This window comes from Syngnathus floridae, chromosome 17, assembly GCF_059516105.1.
Source record: "Syngnathus floridae isolate MCC-2025c chromosome 17, RoL_Sflo_1.0, whole genome shotgun sequence".
Classification (NCBI taxonomy): Eukaryota; Metazoa; Chordata; class Actinopteri; order Syngnathiformes; family Syngnathidae; genus Syngnathus; species Syngnathus floridae.
Window position 1 is genome coordinate 9,370,001 of NC_142429.1, and position 22,739 is coordinate 9,392,739.

The 22,739-nt window shown below is 43.6% G+C and overlaps 4 protein-coding genes and 1 non-coding gene across 11 annotated transcripts in view; 1 reads left to right on the forward strand and 4 right to left on the reverse strand.

The window, feature by feature from the left end:
• ep300b (EP300 lysine acetyltransferase b) overlaps window positions 1–12,724 on the reverse strand; it is a 19,008-nt gene extending 6,284 nt beyond the window's left edge. The window contains exons 1-24 of one of the 5 annotated variants that reach the window (XM_088356897.1): window positions 10,801–12,724; window positions 8,505–9,070; window positions 8,015–8,194; window positions 7,252–7,561; window positions 7,053–7,166; window positions 6,720–6,968; window positions 6,517–6,616; window positions 6,297–6,422; window positions 5,968–6,085; window positions 5,699–5,882; window positions 5,554–5,595; window positions 5,341–5,426; window positions 5,094–5,246; window positions 4,520–5,005; window positions 4,183–4,434; window positions 3,930–4,110; window positions 3,677–3,795; window positions 2,044–2,283; window positions 1,863–1,951; window positions 842–952; window positions 687–743; window positions 483–560; window positions 307–374; window positions 88–238 (exon numbers count right to left, since the gene is read on the reverse strand). In XM_088356897.1, the coding sequence (XP_088213023.1) occupies window positions 88–238; window positions 307–374; window positions 483–560; window positions 687–743; window positions 842–952; window positions 1,863–1,951; window positions 2,044–2,283; window positions 3,677–3,795; window positions 3,930–4,110; window positions 4,183–4,434; window positions 4,520–5,005; window positions 5,094–5,246; window positions 5,341–5,426; window positions 5,554–5,595; window positions 5,699–5,882; window positions 5,968–6,085; window positions 6,297–6,422; window positions 6,517–6,616; window positions 6,720–6,968; window positions 7,053–7,166; window positions 7,252–7,561; window positions 8,015–8,194; window positions 8,505–9,070; window positions 10,801–10,894 (4,154 nt within the window). In that variant the 5' untranslated portion in view covers window positions 10,895–12,724. Of the gene's footprint in view, window positions 1–87; window positions 239–306; window positions 375–482; window positions 561–686; window positions 744–841; window positions 953–1,862; window positions 1,952–2,043; window positions 2,284–3,676; window positions 3,796–3,929; window positions 4,111–4,182; window positions 4,435–4,519; window positions 5,006–5,093; window positions 5,247–5,340; window positions 5,427–5,553; window positions 5,632–5,698; window positions 5,883–5,967; window positions 6,086–6,296; window positions 6,423–6,516; window positions 6,617–6,719; window positions 6,969–7,052; window positions 7,167–7,251; window positions 7,562–8,014; window positions 8,195–8,504; window positions 9,071–10,800 lie in introns of all 5 variants that reach the window. The other 4 variants (XM_088356898.1, XM_088356895.1, XM_088356896.1 and 1 more) reach the window with 4 other exon arrangements.
• Window positions 12,725–12,862: 138 nt separating this feature from the next.
• On the reverse strand, window positions 12,863–17,142 carry xpnpep3 (X-prolyl aminopeptidase 3, mitochondrial). Its single transcript, XM_088356899.1, has 11 exons — window positions 16,889–17,142; window positions 16,233–16,355; window positions 15,906–16,093; window positions 15,544–15,763; window positions 15,101–15,285; window positions 14,920–14,982; window positions 14,666–14,779; window positions 14,216–14,301; window positions 13,937–14,123; window positions 13,748–13,868; window positions 12,863–13,622 (listed from the first exon to the last, which is right to left on the reverse strand). The coding sequence occupies exons 1-11, from the start codon at window positions 16,959–16,961 to the stop codon at window positions 13,456–13,458; spliced, it is 1,527 nt and encodes a 508-aa protein (XP_088213025.1). The 5' UTR covers window positions 16,962–17,142; the 3' UTR covers window positions 12,863–13,455.
• A 209-nt stretch (window positions 17,143–17,351) lies between these two features.
• st13 (ST13 Hsp70 interacting protein) lies at window positions 17,352–20,927 on the forward strand. Of its 3 annotated transcripts, none has more exons than XM_088356901.1 (13): window positions 17,352–17,501; window positions 17,892–18,026; window positions 18,360–18,408; window positions 18,632–18,725; window positions 18,881–18,954; window positions 19,025–19,091; window positions 19,172–19,256; window positions 19,332–19,442; window positions 19,530–19,632; window positions 19,711–19,827; window positions 20,020–20,065; window positions 20,160–20,260; window positions 20,362–20,927. In XM_088356901.1, exons 2-13 carry the CDS (start codon window positions 17,917–17,919, stop codon window positions 20,497–20,499), a joined length of 1,095 nt encoding a protein of 364 aa, XP_088213027.1. In that variant the 5' UTR covers window positions 17,352–17,501; window positions 17,892–17,916; the 3' UTR covers window positions 20,500–20,927. The 3 variants fall into 3 exon arrangements, with proteins under 3 accessions (XP_088213027.1, XP_088213029.1, XP_088213028.1); XM_088356903.1 differs by having other exon boundaries at window positions 17,385–17,501; window positions 17,911–18,026; XM_088356902.1 differs by lacking the exon at window positions 17,352–17,501 and adding an exon at window positions 17,623–17,764.
• A 107-nt stretch (window positions 20,928–21,034) lies between these two features.
• rbx1 (ring-box 1, E3 ubiquitin protein ligase) lies at window positions 21,035–22,349 on the reverse strand. Its single transcript, XM_088356904.1, has 5 exons — window positions 22,195–22,349; window positions 21,682–21,760; window positions 21,448–21,518; window positions 21,246–21,331; window positions 21,035–21,162 (listed from the first exon to the last, which is right to left on the reverse strand). The coding sequence occupies exons 1-5, from the start codon at window positions 22,270–22,272 to the stop codon at window positions 21,150–21,152; spliced, it is 327 nt and encodes a 108-aa protein (XP_088213030.1). The 5' UTR covers window positions 22,273–22,349; the 3' UTR covers window positions 21,035–21,149.
• Window positions 22,350–22,513: 164 nt separating this feature from the next.
• Window positions 22,514–22,585, reverse strand: trnaq-cug (transfer RNA glutamine (anticodon CUG)). Its single transcript has one exon. It is a non-coding gene; the product is annotated as a tRNA-Gln (tRNA).
• Window positions 22,586–22,739: the final 154 nt, after the last annotated feature.

Below are 22,739 nucleotides of genomic sequence, written 5' to 3' on the forward strand. Positions count from 1 at the left end.
GAGCAAAAAAAAATTTTTTTTTTTACATTTTTCCCTCATACAACTCTCAATGGGACTTTGTAGCTGGGTTCATTTGTGCAATCCTACCTGGACTTCATGCCCGGTTTGACCTCAACCACCTTGTCGGAGACGTGGACCACTCGAATGGTGACCTCGCCAGCCTCGATGTAATTCTGCCGTTTGATGTAATCGTTCACTCGCGACTCCAGAAAGCTCCCCAGCTTGGTCTGAGGAAGCCCTGGAAAAGTAGTTTCATTTAGATCAAATTCTCTTGAACTAGAAATCTAGAAATTCTCTCCAACTTACTTTTAGCTGCATATTTGTTCTCTTTCCGGGTCTTATTGGCCATCTTCAGACAGTTGTCACAGACAAAGCTGTATTGAAGGAAATAAATAGATGTACAAATGTATGGAAAGACTCAATGTGTCGAAAATCCAAGAATTAGGGTTATTGAATTATTCACGTAAATAAGATTTGCTCACCCTGAGGGCCAAATGGTTTCATGATGCAGAACACAGATCTGGTGCATTTTACGACCGCAGTCGCCACATTCCACAAGCCTGAGCAAAGATGGAGGACAATATAGCATCAGTGAGGAGCGCCATGAAAATTCATCCTTTTTACCACTAGCTATGAAATATTTATTATTAGAATGAAAAATCTGCAGAAATTTTAAAAGGACTTACAACTCAGGATCAAGAGTGTCGTTCTTTTTTCGCTGGAATTGGTCTTTGTTGATGGACCTGCCAGAGAGACCAGAAAATTCAACAGTGAGAATCATCTTGAGCCTTGGTAAATATTCAAAGTTTCTTCACCAAAAGAATTGAGGAGAGAAACTCACGTTTGAGGCTGGGAAGGGTCATCGCCCAGGGAGACGCTCTCGCCCTGGATTTCGTTGAAACACTTCTCACAGAAGTGGTACCTGTCAGCAAGAAGCCCATATTTTGGTGAACTACACCGTTCGCCATCAGCACAGCCAATCACAGAGAGGGCACGGAGAAGCAGCCGCCAATCAGGGCAGGGCGGGGCAGGCCGGGGGGCGTACACACAGGAGGAGGCAGAGGGCAAGGAAGGTCGTCGCCAGCAGCCAATCGTGATGCAGAAGTGTTGTGTGGGCAGGGGTTTTGAGTTTGAGCGTAAATTTTGGAGTGGATGATTGGTCACACCAAAGCAGGCCAATGCAGACATCACAAGCGTTAAAAAAAGGGAGGGAGGGAGAGAAGGGGATGGGGGGAGTCAAAATGAATATTTAAAAAAAAAAAGACGTGAAATAAATCGTTACAGACAGGGACAATGACGTTTTGGGGAGGAAGGGGTGAAGGAACAGTGTGGACAACATCCAACAGAGGACAGAGAGCCAAGGCAAAGCAAAGATTAGCGTCAGACGTTCAGTGATCAACAACAACAACTTTACAGCAACATGAGGGCTCAGTCTCCAAAACATGAGGGTGGATGAGAAGAAATATTACGCTTGAGCAACAAAAAGACCCATCATCCTTTCTGTTTATTTATAAAGTGGGAACCCTCTCTCTCGGGCGGTGAGCAAAATTACCGCCCCCCCGCTGATTCATTCAAGTATTGCCAAATTAGTAACCAACAAATCAGGAGCCCCACTTTATGAATGACAACACAATGAAAATCTAAATGGTTAACGATGGAAGATGGAGGCAGGGTGAAGCCAAATTAAAACTCATTTGTAATTGTACCACCACGTCAATAATACTAAAGGGCAGAAAGTATTATTAGTGTGCAAAATACAAAAACAAGTTGAGCTGAATTGACTAGTAGTGTGGAAAGCCGTTTTAAAATTCCATTGTTAAAATATTAGTTGGAGGTGTGGCCAATGAGCAGACAGCCCTTACCTGTTCTGGTAGCTAAAATAAGCAGCATCACGCTGGATGGTGCATAATTGTTTTCCATAGCAGCAAAGAGTTTGGGGGGAAAACTCAAACTAGAGCAAGAAAGACAAAAAAAAAAAATGGCGGCCATATTTATCAGTGAATAAACATTTTTGGGGTGATTTTTTTTATTGTGTCTGCTCACCTTCCTTCCACAGCAATATCCGAGCCCCTGCATGACAGGATCGATCTCAGTCTCAAAGACCTCAGCCAGCTTGGAGCAGTACTTGTACACTCGGGACGTCTTGCGGTTGTACAACCAGGCGTTGTTGAACATCAGCCAGATATCCTCCACGTACTGCCACGGCTCTTGGTACTGCCCCGTGTCCAGTTTCCGCTTGACTGTCGACAGGTCCATGGGGTTCTTCACGATGTCAAAGTAGTCCTGGGTCGGAAAAGGCGTCGTCCGGATTCAAAAATCAGGGAGGGGGGGTAGAAATTGAGGGTGAGAAGAGAGAGCATGTCCAAGAGGCCGAGATGAGGGAGATGGGGATCGAGAACGCCATCATCAGCGACGTCAGGCATTGAAGTTGGACCAGAGTAGGGAGAGAAGAGGGTGCAGGGGGGACAATGTTGTTGAGCACTGCAGAAAAGAAGGTTTGTGTGCAAACAGAGAGACATGACAACTTCGGCCCTCGAGATCTTCGCTTTGCACCTTGGACTATACATTTATGCCGATGTCGGGAACTGGGACCAGCTGAGAGCCATGAGTCTGCTCATTTGGACTTGATAGCAAAAGTTGGTTGCAGAAGAAGGATTTTTTTTTTTACATGCATCCTTCTGTTCAAAAAGTAGCTGGCTCAGAGCCCCAGCTGCTTAAAGTTAACGGGGTGCAAAACTAAGAACCGACCGATCGGAGCAAACGGCAAAAAGCAGACAAAGCTTTACGTTTTTTAAGCAACATGGCGGACGGCATTAAAAGCGCCAGCAGCGTGAAATCAAAGTAGTAAGTCAAGCCAACTGTGCCGAGGTGAGGCAAATATAGAAGTTTGGAAATTTTCGGACAATTGATATGCATTCCTAATTTTACTATTAGACTATTAAAAGATATATGAAATCGAACTCGAGAGGCAGTTTCAAGTCGTGCCTGTTAATAAATATTTCTCAATTTCACGTGAAACAATTTCTGACAGGTTCAGGCACACACACAATGTCGTCAATAAGATCAATTAGTGCCCCGCCTCTACACACTGCCTACTAACGAACTGCTACTGGTGAGGAACTGAACTAGAAAGCAAGCGATGGAACACACAAATGATTGACGAAAGGCTACTTTGGAAATGGTAAATGAATCAAATGTGATAAACAAAAGCAATTGGCTTATGAACGTTAAAAATACTTTCATATCAACCAATGTGTTATGAAAGCTTGACTGTCTTTAAACTATTTATTCAGTGGAGGCTCGGAACATATTAAACTGTATTAATTAAAAACTAATAGATTCCGATGTAACTGTATTCATCACGTAATTATTGCTAGGATTAATGAAATGTTCATAAGAGTAATTGCTTTGATTTACAGATGCGTAGATATTTGTCACAGCCAAATCTCGTTTTCTTGACCTTTGACATGCAACAGAAATGAAAGCGTGAAGGCATTGCGGTCAAATTATGCCAATAAAACACACTCGATAGCAATGCCAAAGATGGGGGGGGAAAAAAAGATAAGATGAAAATTATGACAAAAAAAAAAAACTACATTTTTAGAGGAGTTGAAGCAAAATGGCAGCCAGTGCAGTCCCTTACCAGGTTAGTTTTGTTACTAGTTCGAATACGTACGGGTATTCCCAGTAACTGGGGGTCCACCGGCTGACGGAAGGGGAGGGACTCGGGGTCCTGCCGGTACAAAGCCTCCAGGGTGGGCATCAGAGCCTGACGGAGCTCCTCTGGCTTAAAGACTGGAAGGAGAACAAAGAGCAGCGGCTATATCCACAATGCATTTAAAAATCAATTATTTGTCATATTTTATGTAATTAATTGTTGCTGTCTGTCAGCAAAGTGGGGGGAAGAAAACAAGAAGTGTGAAATTTACTTTTCTTCTTGCTCTGAGTGTTGGCTGGGGAGCCTGCAGATGCTTCGTCTTGCTCTTTGGGCTCTTTTTTCACTTCTGGCTTCTTGTCTTCCCCAGTTTTCACTGAGGAAGATGCAGAGGACGAAGATGTGTCCATGGCCTCCGCTTCACACCCATTTTCTGATAAATTCTCCTTCTTTATCTGGGATAAAGAAATGATTTATTCTTCTCTGTAAGAAATCGATGGCTAAAAAAAAATATTTGACAGTTTTACCTCATGCTTCTCCTCCGCTTTATCGTCAGGCTCAACTTTGCCCGTCTTGCCCATAGACTTGCCCTCTCCTTGGGATTCATCTGCTTCTTCTTCTTCTTCCTCCTGCTTCTTCACTTCCATTTTGATATCCTCCTGGATGGGAGTGGGACCGTCCTGGTGGGCAAGCTGGGAACGTGGATCAGCACTGCTGCTGACCGAGGCTGGTGAAGACACCTGACCGTCCGTTGTTCCGGGGAGCTTAGGGGACAGCTGCTGAAAAGAAGATGACCAAAAAAAAAAGGGTGAGATGGTCTAATGATTACAAATAATGGAGGAGGGGGGTCAAAAAAGTACTCACTGGCGTTGGCGGCAGCTGTAGTGGCACATGTGCGTTCTGGATAGGCACCGAAGAAGCCTGAGCTGCCTGGGGGCCTGAGGTAGTAGCCCCCCCAAGCGTCTGCTGTGGAAGCTGATGAACCTTCTCAGAGCCCCCCACCTGCCCTTGCTGAGTCGCTTGCTGTTGATTCTGAGGGGGCAGCTGGGGCGTACTCGGGGTCTGCGGCTGCGGCGTCTGAGAACGAGGTAACGTGGGCGTCGTCTGATGAGGTTGAGGCGTTAAGCTGCGCGCTGGTGATGGAGAGTTTGTACGAATGGGTGGGCAGTGCGGAAATGCATTGGGCTGATTTGACGTGGAGGACGGAGGCATGTTGGGCAGAGGTCCAGCACCACAGACATTGGCGGCCCCCCCCATGGAGCCACCAGAGGGTGCAGAGACCGGGGCAGGGGTAGCAGACTGAGCTGAAGGGCTGCCGGCTGGTAGCGACGGCGGGGTTGACATCTGGTTCTGCAAAGATGAAGAAGAGGGTTGGAGTGATTTCAGGACTTTGATTCTCTTGTTTACTATCTCATGATCTCGGGCCGGAAATGTTTACCAGCGGCACAGCAGTTTGTGATCCTGGCTGGTTTACACCAACAGGACCAGAACCAAGACTAGGACTGGAGCCGGGAAATTGGCCTGGTGGGAGGTACTGGTTCTGTAACTGCGTGGCATTTGGTTGACCCATCCTTGTGGATCCCATACCCATCTAAAAACAAGAGCAAGAAAGTGTCACTTTTTCTGTGTATTTTCTAATGTACTTAAAATATATGACATTGAAATTTTACATGCAGGATACCGACCTGGTTCATCGGCGAACTGAGTGTAAGCGGCGGTGTCGACCTTTGACCCATTGACTGCATCCCCAGCTGGCCAAATTGGTTCATTCCTAAATAAATAAAATCAGATATGCTAGTATGTTAAAATCCATAAATTCAACATCATTTTTTGATAATCTATACATCAATGTCCATGGATGCTTTGAAATGTTTCAACAGGAAGTTGAAGAGACACACCTGCTGGGTTCTGCATCCTGTTGGCCATCTGATTCGGTCCTCCTGGTCGAATCATGGATGGATCGGCGTGAGGACCATCTGACACAATGAAAACATCAGTAACAACATTGATCAATTGGATTATAAAAATGCTATGTATCCTTACTTGGAGGTTGCCCAGGGGGCATGGGGGGCTGGCCCAGGCTGAGAGGCCCCTGTGGGAAGCCTGAGGAGGCCAAGCTAGGTTGCCCTGGCATCATTCCCTGCTTTTGGAGACGTGTCCTCCTCTTTTCCTCAAGCTCCTTTTGGATCTTGTAGATCTTCTCTGCCAGGAGGTGGTAGTACTCCGCCTTGAGAAAAGTAGCGAGATCAGTAACAATTGATAATGACTTTTTTTTTTTTGGCTCATTGGACACAAAGGTTGTTGATAATTACCCTACTGTTGGCCGACTCATACATGTCCCCCTCGACTTTCCGAGCATACGCCACCAAATTTTCCATCCTCCGGTCCTTCAGAGCAGCTGGGTCAGGAGTAGGAAAGATGGCTTGTACGCTGTTCACAAAAAAAAAAAAAAAGTCAAATTGAAAGAAAATAAAACTGTTTTGCCCTCTAAAAGTGACTCCAGGCAGATAATGTCGGAAATATTTTGATCATCTAATATGAAATAAAAATGTGTGCGGGTTTCGAAAGAAAAGTGCAACCCAGGTGGGGAAAATAAATCGATTAATCGACAACAAATCGATGAAATGGTCTGAAGACTCACAGCTTGTGTACAAGGTGGTTACGCAGGTCTTGCGTGATGTCTTCATGCCAAGACTTCCTCATGGCTGCAGAAGGAGGAGCCGCAGTAGGCATGGATCCAAGGTTCCCCACACTATCATTCATTAAACTGGTGAAGTCCCGAGGGGAATCGAACGGAGACAACATTTGGTATGTTAAGCAAAAGCGTTTTGATTTAAGATGCCGACGTCAAGTTGTCTTACCTCTGCGCATTTAAACTGTTTTGCAACATGGCGTCTGGCAGCAGGGGTGCTTGGTGGTTTGGGGTCTGCACTCCACCATTCACTCCCATTGAGTTTCCTCCTGGATAGAAATTTTGAATTTGCCTTTGAGTTAACTCAATTTACTCGTTAGTCAAAGTCGCACAATATGAGAAAAATGTTCGTGAAGAATAGACAAAACTAACCCATGACATTCCGATTGCGCAATCCGGGTTGCCCTTGTATCCCCTGGTTTGGCAAGTTGGCCTGGGTTTGGGATGACTGTGGTTGCATCTGGTTTCCCTGATAGGTAAGACCAAGAGCAGCGTAGGCCCTCTCTATAGAGCTGGGGTCGATCTGATTGGGCGGGGTCAAGTTTGGGCTATTGGACTGCCCACCCGGTACTCCTGAACCTAAAGAGTTCACCAAACCGAGTCCTGCAGTACTGACAAGAGCTGTGGTGAAGAAAAAATAGATGAAGAAGGGAAAAATAGTGAGATTGGAGAAAACTAATAATATACACGTGTCTGTCTACTCACATTGCTGGTTTCTCTTGTCTCCAGCGTTTTTCAAAGGCAGGCACACGGGACAGTCCTGCCGCGTGCAATTCTTCCAATGAGAGATGATCTGTCTTGATGAGGCACAGTGCGCCACTAGGACAAAAAAAAAAATCATATTTAAGAAAGAGCAAAAGAAAAAGATTGACAATTCAGGATCAACTGGCTCCAATAAACTCACCCTGGCAGGACTTGCCAGCCTGGCAATGAGTCATGTGGTTAAGTACGTTCTTCATGGTGCGACAATGAGGCAGGTTGCACTGCCTCACTTCCCCGTTTGCTTGCTCCCTTCGCTGGCACTTGTGTGCGTGGAGCAAGAGGACTAGCTGCTGTTGAATAAGCTTACGCTTCTCCGGGTCTGCTGTAGGGGGCGCTGTGCAGGGACCAGCCCCTACAGCACCCAGTCCAACCTGAGCTGCTCCCGCCGCCGCCGCTGCTGCTCCACTGACTGATACGCTGGCGATGCCTGGAGGTTGCTGCTGCTGAGGCATCTTGAAATAAGAGATAGAACATCATGTCATTTCTTCATGATGAAACGCAACCTCTCCTCCCCAACACCTCACACACACACACACACTCCAACTCCTACAAATGATTTAATCAAAGCATATCCTCTATGGATGAAGACGTGCATATAATCCATCACCAAATCCTGACAGTGTAATTAAATTCACCCTTTTTTTTTTTTTTTTTAACCCGACAGGATCATGATACACTTTTCAGCTTTAATCAAATTGTCTGAGCGTTTGAGTAGTGTGCATCTTTTCCCGAGTGACTTTGGGTGAGAGGTGAGGTAACACACTCGACTGTCAATCTCAGGGTTGACACATCGGGGTAAACAACTATTAATGTTCATATTTAGAGATAATTCAAAAGGGCCTGCCAGATCAATCAAGCATGCACGTTTTGGACCAGGATATCAATTTTAAAAAAATGATTCTTACCATTCCAGGCATGCCTTGACCCGATGTCACCTTCTTTTCCATGTTAAACTGGCTGGCCATATTGTTGGCCATTCCGGCTTTATTCTGGAGTTGTGGGCTCAGCCCTGCTCCAGGCAGCCCTTGGCCAGCAGATGGACCATAGGGACCACCATAGGGGCCCGCATTGGCAATCATATTCATCTGTGGGAGGCGAGGAGAAAACTCAGATATCGGAAAGATGGGAAAACGAACGCATGAAGGATTACAGTAATAGGTGAATAATTCTCATTTTAAATAAAGGTCAGATCTTCTGATAACTTTCATTTCCAGATTTATGTTCCAACCCGTGGGAAATTGAGATGCACAGTGGTCAACAGCAGGGAGTCAAACTAAACCACATCCCCGACATACCACAGACGTGCAACAACAATGCAACTGCGACCAACATCTTGAAATGTGAACATTTTCCCAACAACTAAAGTATGTGGCATTCATGTTTCGGTTCCCCTACCTTGTTCAGTGCTCCTGGTTGCTGCGGTCGTATCCCTGGCTGACCCCCGGACCCCATTTGCTGACCTTGCTGCTGCTGTAGTGTTTCGGCTAGAAGATTACTGTTGTTACCCATGCCAGCACCGCTAGGGTAAGCCATCCTTGACGAGCCGTTCATCACGTGACCCGCCATCAAGCCTTGCTGTTGCTGTCCATTGGTGCTTCTCTGGCCGCCCATCCAGCCTCCAACCATCCCAACCTGCTGCATGAGTCCGGTTTGTTGCTGCTGGCCTTGAGGGGGCATGCCTTGAGGTGCACCGGGGGAGATGCTGACACCTCCCAGTATGCCCATGGAAGCCCCTGGTCCGGGATTGTTGGAAGTGGGGCCACCCTGCTGTGATGGTCCACCAGTACGCAAAAGTTCGGACAACTGTTTGTGTTTCGCAGCAGCATCCTGGCTTCCCAAACCAATCCCTCCGAGACTTGTATGGAGTTGGTTGATGTCTCCTCCATTGGTCAGACCCAGGTCCGAGGAGCTGATGAGCTCGTCCGGGAGGTCGTGCTCAAGGTCAAAAAGTGAACCAAAATCTAGAAGTAACAAAGTCACAAATTATAAGCCAGTAAAATAAAGACTGATTAAAGTGAAAACCAGTAAAATAAATATTTCATATGCCATGTGGCATAGAGGTGACTCACGTTTGGATAAAAACGTTTTTTTGCATTACTAATTGTTTGGACTGTCTCTGCCTCATCACTTATTGAGTTACGATAATCAGTCTACTTATATTTTTTATTTTATGAATGGTGGCTCAAAACGATTGAATGAATGTGAGGGTCCACAGGAAAAAGTTTTTAAGTGAATACACATTGGTTCTCCTCTTACACAAAATTAGAGCAGGCAAGAAACAGAAAAATGAACTTGGAAATAGCTCTTAAAGTATATATAATATATATATAATAATATAAAGTCTTTAAAATCAAAAACATTATTTGAATAATTATATCAATTCAGTTCAATTTTCACAATGCAAATCAAACCGCAGTTAATTTTAAAGTACAGATTATTTAGTGATGTAATTTATAGACTAGAGGAAAGTTTGTTGCAAAAGTGACTTTATTTTGTAAGAGTAAGTAAAGTTGTAGAAATAATTTCAATTAATTGAAATTGCGAGAAACTTGTGTTCCAGTATCGATGCATTATTATAACTTATTGCCCGCAATTCCAAAAAGTATAGTTGCTTCGTAGTAATAGTAAAAGTCTAAACAGACGTAAAGTTTATTGTGTCTATGCGTCAAAGAATGAAATGATTTGATTTCAAAATTTTTCAAAGCACAATTAAATGGAGAGGATCGCAAATGGTTTAGAAAAGTGTCGATCGATTATTTGGGGAAGGAGTGGAGCATTGTCGCTGCGCTGGCAGACAATGGAGGGAGAAGCAGAAGGGGCATTGTCGGTAAAACAAAAGTGAAAACCACTTGGCCTTACGACTTAACATGGGACAATTTGGAAATGCTCGACAATTCCTTTAGAACGCGGCGCCATATTTAAAAAAAGACGACATTTTGTGATTGATTTGAACGCTTCGCATAACTTCAATCAAGTATTGAACAATGGTTAGCTGCGTTACAATTGTTCACTTAAGCCCGAGTCTAATGGCAGCTAAAATACATGTCGAGGATATTTAAGAGACCCCAAATTTAATCTCGCTTTGACCAAAGTAGTGATTGCTTCAACGGAAAAGCGTCGTTCTGGTAATCGATAAAATCTACGCCAATGTTTTTAGCTAGCCGGCCGGTAGCTCTAGTAGTTTTTTTTAAAACAAGCTCGTCGGCTAGCCCATTCTTGTAGCGTCACTTTCTCCAAAAACCAGTTTCATAAACTGAGTTTTCTATGTTCACGGTTTTTATTTCCCGATCGTGATATTTTTCATATCCCTGCCTGGTCACGTCCGTCGTTTTAGTTCACTTTTAAAGCAAAAAGTGAACTTTGACGGCAATTTGGAGTGCTTCTACTCTCCCATTGTTTGGAGGTGGATCTTGCACTCGCTAGCTTAGTTAGCGCACCGATGCTAACGCTTCAAAACATCACTCGGAGAAAGTTGATCGTGCCGCCAGCTGCACTTCGGCTTTGCTCTCTAGCAACACACTTTCACCTAAAATCGACTAAGAAACACACTCACACCCTGAACAAGTTGTTTATATCCGTGTCGGATCAATTCGTGCAACTCTGCAAGGTTTGCAAGATGAGAAAGTAATAAACGCACTCTTTCAAGTTATTGTCTCCTCGCAAACAAAATGGATACGAAATCTCTACATACCGTTTCCATCACTTGCAGACACGGAGAGCGCTGGAGAGGACAGCTTTGGCCTCTTGGCTGAAGGCGGGCCGGACTCCAGGACATTATCGGCCATATTTTTGACAAATTCAAAAAAGGAAAAAAAGTTTTAGATCCACAAAGGGCAATCGTGTTCCCCTTATTTGTGCTTTCTAATCCGAATTGCTTCCGATCGTCCCCCCACCGCTTGGGGGACGGGAGGGGAGAAGACGGCTATGTTGAATTGTTCCACCGCTCTCCTTCTCGGTTTATTCCTGTGTACAGAGATCAGCCCCCCTCCCCTGGCGGATAGTTTGTTTCTTCGCAGATTTGAACAGAAGGAGGTGGGAAGGTGGAGTCGGCGTGCGGTCCGCTGACAACCGCACGTAGCCTGGGCTGCGCACAATTGTCCCAGGATCCTTCCTCCGTCGCTTGCTAAGTCTTATCCGCCATGGTGGCGGAGCAATCCGGTAGTTCTGCTTGAAACGCTCCGATGAGGAGTCCAACGGGAATCCCGATAAGCACTTTTGCCAGGGAGGTTTTTCCTCATGCAACACTGGGTGAATCCTCCGTTGCGTTTCCAATTTGACTCAGCTGGACATACATCGCGGCAAGATTTCCCAATTCTCAAAAGGCAATCAACTGGTGCGTTGCGAAATGATTTTGAGTGCTGCTCCCGAAGAAGGGGAATTAAGACAATGCTGCACAAGGACGTATAAGAATAGTGTCCGCTCAGAGAAAACTAAAATGGTCATGCGTGAGATTGATCTGTGCACTTGAGTGTTTGAATCATGCAAGGCACTGGGTCCACAAGAACGGGCTCATATTGCACATCTGCTGGTTTGCAACCCCTCGGCGCGATCGTGACTATTGCAGCATGCAGGCGAGGGCAACGACACCAAAGAAACTTGGCAAAAATCACAAACGGTGCAAACGATTCTGAACCAGACTTTATTCGTGGCTAGCACAGTTTGGAGGGTAACTAAGGTGCTAATTGGCGATGAGCGACCAGTCAGATTGATCCAATTAGCCTCGTTTGATTTTTACAGACGATCACTTATCTGTGCGGTGAGCATCTCCCATCGTTTAACTCTCGTTAGAAACGCTTGAAAGCAAAACCGGAGAAATCTATATTGCCACTCGGTGATGTTTTTGCCGGTCCGCTACAAGAAAGATTTTTGGGGGAAAAACTGAAGCCGGAGGAGAGCTGCGGAGATGTCACAAACATTGACTCGCTGAAGTAAATGATCGCTATTTCTGAAGCAAAAAGATCCTCGTCGCTATCACGATCATGAAATACTTGGGGCTTAAAAAACTCTTTGTGATGAAGAATGCTCCGCTTTTGCGTTGCTCCGAACAATTTCTCCTCTCTTTAAATTTCTCTTTCTTTCCACCTCTCCCTTCTGCCCGGCAGCAATTTATTTATATAATTGTCTATGTGGGCTCTTTCCTTCCTCCGCGACGCAGGCATTATTATTTTTCATGTTTTCCTGCAGCCGTTTTTTCGCAAATTCCCCCGTGCGTTATGATATGTAGCCCTCTTCCGCGTCTTCGCTCCACGAAACACCCCCTTCCTTGGATTTTTTTCAGAGTATTTCCTTCTCATATATAAATATATATATCACCGACTCCCGCTTCCTCGCCACAGCCGCCTTCTCTTTCCCGGGGACGTCTTTTTCTCCCTGTGTAACACGGACGGGATTCGGCCAGGTTGTTTTCCAGCCGGCGGTTGTCAGAGCGGCTGTCACCGGTCGCCAGAGTCACTCCTTCCCTCGGTTATCTCCTCCGCTCGGACGGTCAGTCCGCACAAACAAAATGGCGGCTTGTTGTTTCTACTCCTCTGATGCGGGGGGAGGGATGGAGGTACGGCAACATTAGGCGTGAAGGGGAGGATGGTGGGAGGAAGTCTTCGAATGTGTTCGGGATTCTCCGGAAACGCTCGGTCGACGCTCAAACATAAAGCGCCATTAGTCAAGTTAAAAGTAAAAAAAAAAAGTACATGTTCAAAAGTCAAGTATCAACACAATTTGATACTTTGACACAACGGGGAAAAACAAACAAAAAACATTTTTTTTTTTTTATTTGAGACGCCAGAGCATTTTTAAACACACATGTAGATCTTTTTCTTAAAAAAATAGATCTGGCAAAAAACACTTATTACCCTTGCAGGCCTTTGATTTTGATTACCTAGCAGCACCAAACACGTTACACATTTAATGTGAATCACTGTAGATTAAAATGAGTTGTTAAATTATAGCAACCATGCAGTTTTCTGACAAGTGTGTGCAACAATGCAGGATTCACGGGAAGACATAACAAAATGTGATAATTAACATTTTGGGGCTTGTATTCAAAGCTTAGTGTCTGGTTTCACACACTGACAACTGGGTAACAATGCAGTAGATCTCACATGGTTAAAAGCTTGAGTATCTTGTATATAAATATACTCTACATGTCCAGAAAAATCTACACCCAAACTTCTGGCTCTTCGGAGTCACCAAGTTTTTATAGGTTTACCAATATACTCATGCTGTAAATAATCTCTTTAAAATTGAGTGCGCACATTTCATGAAGCATCACCATCTTCCATCACCATATGGATAAATGAGAAGTGGAGAACAATCAATGCCTACCATCACCGCCACGTCTCTTCCTGCCCTACCTTTGGGCACAGGCCCGCTCTACATCACCAATGGTCTTTGGGGCATCAGCGGATAGAATTAAGGGCCCACCCTTGTCCCGGATCAGTACGTCATCCTCGATCCTGATACCCATTCCGCGGAAACACTTTGGGGCCTGCTCATTTTCCTCACCAATATACAACCCTGTGGTTAGAGAGAACACATGAAAGTACATACTTCAAGAGCTTTAATAAAAGCGTTTCTTTAAATCATAGAACTAACACAAAGTTAGGTATCTCAAAGAAAATCTAGGAAGTTCCTATTGTCACCTGGTTCTATGGTGATGGTCATTCCAGACTGTAGAGGTTGTGAGCGGGACAGTTCTGGAGTGTCATGGACGTCCATGCCCAAGTAATGCCCAACATGATGGGGGCAGTACCGCCTTGCAGCCTGGGAAGAGGATAACAAAGAATATTTTAAAATGGAAAATCAGTTTTGCCAAGTGACATCTTCCTGACCTTTAATAGATCAGCATCGCTGGTACCGATGTACTTGACGATGCCAAGACGCTTGAGCTGTCTTGCCAACATGGCCAGCATGGTGCTGTAAATATGGTCGAGACTGACACCTGGCGAACACAGAGATAAACAGGAGAGCTGGACCTCCAGGACGGCTTCGTAAAGTTCTGCCTGCGGAGCGCTAAATCTGGCAGAAGGGGGAGTTGGGGGGAGGCAGAAAGCAATGTCACCGAGGGGAAAATGTTTATTTTTATTTTTTATTTGGGATGATCAACTTACTTTCCATTTACTGGCCACGTTCGGGTCACATCACTGACGTAACCGAAATATTCACAGCCGCCATCAAGGAGCACCATTTCACCATCCTGAGGAAGAGTAACAAAGTTGACTCATACAATTTGCAATCTTTTTAAGTGGCGAGGGAACAGCGCCATGCGAGAAATTATATATGCACACATAATGAAACATAATAAAGTGCATAATGAATACAAATCACTAACACAAACGCAATCTTGTCTTGATTTTTCTCTTCATTTCTTTTTGCTAACAGTATATTAGAGTCATCTGCTTCTCTTTTTTTCAAAGAAGCTTTCCAGAGGTTTTACTCATTTTCGCTGGCATTAGCTTGTGGGCCTCATTTATAATGCATCAAGACACATCGAGTGAATGAAAGCCAGATCAGACTGACATTTTTCAACCATCTCTGCATGGCAAGTTTCCACTGTTTACCTTAATGATTTGGTTGTTGTTGATATAGTGCAGAGTATTGGCACGATTCCCTCCAGCAACCACAGGCGGATAGGCCAAGAAATTTGCACCATGGACCCGGTTCTCAAAATCAAACTGCAATTTAAATGAGAAATGGTAACCTTGAATTATTTCTACACTGCGAGGAACTCTCTTCCAATCAATTTGTATATCGCTACATTACTGACTTAACAGCTCATAGCGTTAAATAAAAATGCTTTTGTTTACCGAGCTACCTTAGCAAAGAGTACGGATTCATCCACTTCCCCGTGAGATAGAGCCATGGTCCGCCTAAAAGCCTGAAAGGCAAATTGGATTGAAGTGAAAACTGAATAAAAAGTGGGACACAAATAGAAGCGAGTAATTATGACACGTCCCACAACTACAATTCATATTTGCCTTTAATTAGACACCAACCTGCGCTGTGATGCGACCAGCTTCTTGCATGAGGGCCACCTCCGCTGAACTCTTTAAAGCCCTGAGTGAATGAATGAGTGGACTTAGGGGGCGTGGCATTGGCCCGGCCTGCAAGACGGGATGGACATGTGCTTGGTGGAGTCGAGAGTTGGCTGGATGAGAATGGTCATACCACAGGGTGGAGCCTGGAGGAAGATGGCAGTAGAAAGGAGTTTTCCAGGATCATTAAAAATCAACACTTTCACTTCATTTAGTTGAGAATACAGTAGATTTATCATTTTGGTTCAGAGCTCCCCCTACAGTTGGCAAGTGCACTTTCAGCCCACAGTGGCAAATCAAATATTTCAATATTATTTATTACGGCAATTGCATCTATTATTCTCTTGAAAGAAAACTGAAGATGATGGGAATGTGTAAGGGGAGCATCTTCACAGTCGACTCACCTTTAAGGGCTTTGAGCACCAGACCGAGTTCTTCTGTGCTATGAACCCTCTCTATGCCAGTCAAAGCAGCAGCTCCATCCAACCCTGATCGCGGGCCATCCCACAGCTCCCTGCCTGGGTCTCTGCGAGGAACAAACAAAATGGCCTGGTCTGGTCGTCCTTTCCCATGGAGGACCAAAGCACTGTCAGGCTCCAAGATGCCACACAGGTAGAGGAAGTCCTGGGGAAAGTTTTGCAAAATTTGAGTCTTAAGTAATAATGGCGACAGTCTGAGATTGGTACTAATTGTTTTTAAACAAATGGAGGATGACAAACTTTTGACTTTATAGGTTCTACTGTATATTACTGAGAAGCAAGCCCACCTGGTTCTGATGGAAAGGATACGGTATGTCATTAGTCATGTAGCGGGTCGGATGGGACAAAATAACGAGCACGTGCGTGCCGGACGATGCAGACGGTCCGAGTTTATCCGAGTGGGCCTCGATGAGTGAGGCCAGCCTGTGACGACGGAGTTCATATTCGGTTTGGCTCAGGCCAGGTGTCACCTCACCTGAGAATCAAATAACACAACTGACAGACTGAACGGAAATAAAACCACATATTTATTGCTAGATTGCAGTATTGCTGATTTCCAGAATACCACTTAGTATGTATGAGTTTACTACGAGTGGTTGAAGTGTGATTGTCACCATGTTTGATGAGGTGCGGATGAGTGAAAGGGCTTGGCTGGCCAAGGTAGCGAGCAGGAACCGTCTTTGGTTTCAGGTCTCCCGGTTTCACAGAAATGTTCCTGCATGGACACCATAAACATCCTAAAAGGAGGGACAGAACACCTTTCTTTTATATTGATTAAATCAGAGCATGGATGTCAGAATTTATATGTTCCATCACTGGTGTGCTATGGAAGAGGCCCGTCAGCTACTCATGGGGTCCTTGGGGGTTACCTGGGGCCCGTAATAATGGATAGATATAAATAACAGAGAGATATATTTAATTTATGGCCAATACTAATGTATTTACTTACTGTTGTGTAGATATACAATGGCAGCAATGTCAAATGATTGCATCATGTTCACAAGAATCTTGCTAAGCACATTAAACTGCATCACATGTGTTGGAAATCGAATTGAATTATTTATTAGTATTCCATTTTAATAAAAAGCTGTTAAAAATGTTACTTGTTGAAAATCTGCATTTATCACCCTCGTGTGTCCAGACTTGAGGGACACTTATACTACTTATGGACTTTTGTTTACAGACTGAAGCTGAAAAGAATGTAAGGGTTTCTTTTTAAATTTGTTTGTTAAACTTTTAGTCTATTAAAGGGGAAAATAATTAAGTTTACCTCGGCTCCAACTTGGTTTGGGTAATAGTGTGACAGCAGCCCTGAGGAGCACACTGCCTCCGGAGGACATCATCGTCGCTGCCTCTCGCCGATACAGGTCACGGACACACACCCATTTATAGTGTTGAGAAACACAAAAGTTGTTAAAGCCAACAATTTACAAATTTGAATTATTCTACACGATGCAAATTACAGAGTCATCTGGTAGCAACCTTACTAGCCGGGTTGCTAACAACCTACAATATCAGTTAAACCCTGTGTTTTATCTTACAGATGCTTGAGCAAGCATGCCTGGCTTGTGACTGATTCAAATCGGTATTCATTGTTCTCGACAAAACTAACGTGTTCTACCAGGACACATTTATCGTGGCTGTATTTTCTCAATACAATAAAATGAATTAGGTTAATTATAATTCTGTTTTAGTTGCTTGAGTCGTCACTCCCGCAAGACAAAAATCAGGGCAATCAGATGACTTTGTGTGGGGTGTCTGATTTAGTGCCTGAATGAAAAGACAGAAGACGCCTGCGCCAAGGAAGCAGATTTGCATCGATAAATATCGACAACTGCTCTCCGCTTTCTCATCTTGTGTTAATTCTGCGAGTCCTTGCACAGGTACGATTATTTCCTTTTCTATTACCCTCATTGCATTGATATCGATTTTGTTTGTCTTTAATTTAATAAGTGGTAAATAATGCAGCAAGCTAACAGGACTGCATACAGGATCTTGCGTCAAATATGGTTCTTGTCTCTCGAAACTTCTGTCTTGCCTTATTGCCATTATTATTTGTGATTTGGGGTTAAAACTGCTTCGTTTTGTTTGGTTCGTTTGGCGATCGTGTTCATTTTGATTCATTTTGATTCATTTCTCACAAAAGGTATGCGGACATAAATAAATAAACGTGCACGTTAGCATATTGCAACGGCTAAGCTACCTAACGGTAAAGGGACATTGCTATTAAACCTTAAACCTCTTGAGTGGTTTGTTTTTATGATGCCACGCAGTGCGTGTTGGACGTGACAGAGAAGCATGGACGCTCGAAAAGTGGCAGAGTTGAAGGGCTTCGTGCAACTATGCGAGTCCAATCCCGCCATCCTGCAACTTCCCGAGATGGCTTTCTTCCGGACCTGGTTGCAGAGGTGAAGCAACTGCAGTTTGCTTTATGGGTTGCGATGTTCTTGTTTTATTAAGTCTTATGTGTTACTAAAATCTAAAAAAAACCAATGGTAGAAATAAAAAAATCACCACGTGCCCACCAGATCCAGGCAACTTGCAAAACTTGATAGACCTGCATGAGTTTGTTGAAAAAAGAGTTTCAGCCTGCAGTATGCAGTTTTATGGAGAGGATTAGCCCCTTTTGCCATTCAGGTTCTAGCAGGCCAGTTGTGAAAAAAGTACTTATGCAATTATTTTCGCAGTTATGTTTTGTAACGAATTTAATATGGCTCACAAGAATGTTGTCCACTCTGCAGCATGGGTGCAAAGATACCTCCTCAAGCCTCACCCAAGAGTCACTGCCAGGTAATGCATGAATTGTTTCAGTTTTCATTTCCCCTAATGTTCTTAGGTTTTGTTACTTTTATCTTTTTTCAACTAGATACATGTGTAACAGTCTACCAGGCAGGCATTCAAATCTGCAAAGGTTCAGTAGATAAGAGCAGCTATTTGTTTGGATACTGAAGGTTTTACTAAAAAAATAAAAATGAGAGAAATTGTATTGGTGTTCATAGTTTGTGGCTTTTAGGGTGAGTGTCCTTGTGGTCCTCCTCCAACATCTAAAGCTCCCCCAACTCAGCCCGAGCCTGCTGTTCCATCTGAGAGCGAGGAGAGTGAAATAGGTAATTGTTATCCTTCTGTTAGTTCTTCTGTTGCTAACCATTTTGAGCCTTCTCTCATTTTGATATCTGCTGAGAAATGCTGCACGAGAAAAAAAAACATTTCTGATGCAATATTAGTTTCGGTTCATAGTAAGCAATGTCCCTTGCTTTTTCAGAAATAGATCTTGAGGGCGTCATTGAACCAGACATGGATGAACCACAGGAAATGGGAGATCCAGATAATGTTGAGGTCCTTGTCAGATATGATAAACTAATTTTTTCCATTCATTAAAATTAACTGTGTGTGGGCATTCACTCAGGTGACGGAAGAGATGATGGAAAAGGCCAATGAGAAGAAGATGGAAGCCATTGATGCTCTTGGAGGAGGTGAGGGTTATCACCTGTGCTTTGCATAACACTGACGTCTATACTGAAATCTCTGCTTTGGTTGTTCTCGTTTCTTGTAGGAGATCTACAGAAAGCGTTGGATCTTTTCACTGAGGCCATCAAACTGAATCCTTGTTTGGCCATTTTGTATGCAAAGAGGGCAAGGTGATATTTACCCACATGCCAAAGATGGAGTCATTCCCCGGGGACATTTTGAGATGGTCTTGTCCTTTGTCTTAGTGTTTATGTTAAGATGCAGAAACCCAACGCGGCCATCAGAGATTGTGACCGAGCCATCAAGATCAACCCAGACTCAGCGCAGCCGTACAAGTGGAGGGGGAAAGCTCACAAGTAGTTTTTCTCCTTCACACTTTTTTTTTTTTTTTTTTTTTACTACTTCCTATACAGTCTGCAATGAGATTGTGATGTCTCCCACAGGATGCTGGGCCACTGGGAGGACGCCGCCCGCGATCTGGCCACAGCATGTAAACTGGATTATGACGAGGATACCGATGCACTGCTTAAGGAAGTCCAACCAAAGGTTCGGTAGAATGTTTAAACCGTAAAGTAAATATTCCCATTTTTGACATTGTCTGACTTTCCCAATATTACTTTTCAGGCTAACAGAATCATCGAGCACAGGCGCAAATATGAACGCAAGAGGGAGGAGAGAGAGATAAAGGAGAAACAAGAGCGTATAAAGAAAGCAAGGGAGGAGCACGCCAAGGCTCAGAAGGTGAGTTATTTGCTAAAAAAGTAAAATAAAAGGAAATCAAACAATTTCAAATGGTTCATAGGTGCCAAAATGTTTTAACATGATCTGAATTAATTTTATGTAATGAATTAGTGAATCGACTGTTGGCAGACAAATCATTAACAAAACTATCTAGTGCCAAAAGAAAAGCAATATATTTCACCACCCCTACAGGGAGAGGAAGCCAGAGGAGGGGCAGGTGGAGCAGGATTCTTCCCAGGTGGGAAAAATCTTCGATTTTAATTTGTGCATTCAGATTAGTTTAGAAATTGTATTCAAGTCAATGCATACATACCGGGTGTGATTTGACGCAGGTGGTGCAGGATTCCCCGGTGGATTCCCAGGCGGGGGAGCCGCCGGCATGCCCGGCCTGAACGACCTCCTGCAAGATCCCGAGTTGCTCACCGCCATGCAGGTGACTCACTGCTCCCTTCAATCAAAGACGTTACTTGAAACTGACTTTTTGGCCAGTATCCATATCGAGAAGATGTGACCAAGTTGTGACCATGTTTTCAGGACCCAGAGGTGATGGCTGCCTTCCAGGATGTGGCCCAGAACCCAGCTAACATCGCAAAGTACCAAAACAACCCCAAGGTCATGGCGCTCGTCACCAAGCTGAGCTCCAAGTTTGGGGGCGCCGCACCTCAGCCATAGATGAGAGCGGAACAGAGATGAAATGAAGATTTTGTTCGCCGCTGCAATCTTTTTGAGGGCTTTTCAGTAAATCTACGGTGCGCATATCAAATGTTCCCTGTTGGTAACCTAATCGGAGTGCTTATTTAGAGGAGCTGAGGGTGAATTCAAATCAAAGCTATTTAATCAGTACTAAGAGCAACCAGAGTGCTGTCTGGAGTGTATTGACTTAAATTAGCTGGCTCTTAAAACACAAAGTTGATGTTTCTCGCATTTCCATTCTGAGAGCTCCCCCGCACTCACTAACCCATTTCTACAGTCGTTTAACTGAGGGTTTGTTCAGATTTTGGAACCTAACCAGTTTCTTTTCTTCTGTTCTGTTAAAAAAAAAAAAGAGGTGTCTGAGCCATTTGGGGAAATTGGTTAATAAAGCTTGTTTGTAAAAGGCATTAGACAATTGACTTTATCATTTAATTAGATTAGAGGCTATCCTACCACTGATGCTTAAATTATCAGATTCACCCATTCAAAAAAATAGTTTGACTAAAATCTGCTCTGCCATTAATATTACTGTTTATTTGAAACAAAACAAAAAATGTACACAAACAACTCTGCTTACAACAAGTTGGATGGGAAAAGAAGCACTGTGGGCAAAACCTTAAATTCTCCAGCTAGTGTCCATACCTGGAAATAAAAAAAAGAGGACATCATGACCAACTCCCCAACAATTTAAGCAATGAGAAAATCTAAATCACTAATTTACTCACTTCTGGAACTCCCACTCTCTGTTGTCCAGAGGACACACCTGTCTTGTTTTGAGCCAGCGTGAAATACAGTGAAAGTGGAAGGCGTGCTGTGGATGACAATAACAAATGAGAACATTTATCTACATTAAAGTGTAGCTTTTCATAAGACACAATCTGCACTGCATTATCCTCAAGATTCTTCATTTCAATTAACCACACTCACATTGCAGACACCCCAGGCTACTGTACACTCCTCGGACGTGGCAGAAGCTTGGTTGGCCTGGCACTCTATACCTAATGGAGAAATAAATCACACATGCTTAACATATTTAAACTCTTACAGTGACAATAGGCAGCTTGACCATCTTAAGCAAATTACTTGAGATTTTTGAATGGCCACTAGTTCAATCTGTTGTAATAAACAGCTTTTATACAGGAGATATTTATGTAAACTTACAAAGATCCATGATGTGGTTTCGACAAATTGCACAGTTATCCACAACAATGTCCCAAGCCCATAGAGCCACGGCATTCCACTAGAAAGGGAAACAAAAATAACTATATTAAACATCGGTCGACATAAGGATTATAACAGATTGCTGCATGATTGTTTACATGCTGGTTTTGTATAGGAAGGAATGACGTTTTTATTATGTTTTCATTTCTGTTGTTATTATTATCCACTTTGCTTCAATTGATTGCTCTAATGGAAGCTGAATTGAATTGTCACGTTCAGCTTGATAAGGTACTTAAAATCTCCTTATAGTTGCACATGACCAAACAGCAAGTATAAAAATAGAATGAAGTTTCCTGCGCTTTAGGGAAGCTAAGCGCAAGCTAACTAAGCCGCAGTGCTACAACGTTAGCAATTTAGCATGCTAATTGATGCTAAGTAGCTAGCGTGTTGATCTTGGAAAAAAATGTCGCGTTTATTCACACGCGAGTAGCTTAATTATCCAGAAAGCCATACCTTCTTGACTTCAAATCGCTTCTTACTTGCTCCGCTACTAGAACAACTAGGTGCATCAACATCCATCGCCGCTGCCATGTTGAATTTCACAAGTTAAGGGTGAACGTGAATCAGCGAGAGGCTACTTCCGGTGGTGGATAAACCGTAAAGCAGAGAACGTCACGTTTTCAAACGTCATTCATTGTTACAAAGCAACGATTTTCAATAGTACGTGTATATTGTTGTGGATTTGTTATGTAGGAATAACTTTTTGAACAAAAAAAATATTTTGGAGAAAAAATTTCAAAATCAAAGTGAGTAGCGTGGAGAAAGAAAAGTTAGGTTCCACCGAGATTTGAACTCGGATCGCTGGATTCAGAGTCCAGAGTGCTAACCATTACACCATGGAACCACATGAATGCCCAGCCGTGTTAATAATAATAAGACTGTTATTTTACTTGGCCAAAATGCGTCAGTTTTTGCTTTTGATGTTCCATCAAATTTTAAAATTGGGGAATTTGAAGCTTTCATTTAGGTACTCATACTGCTTTGCTCCATACTTGCGA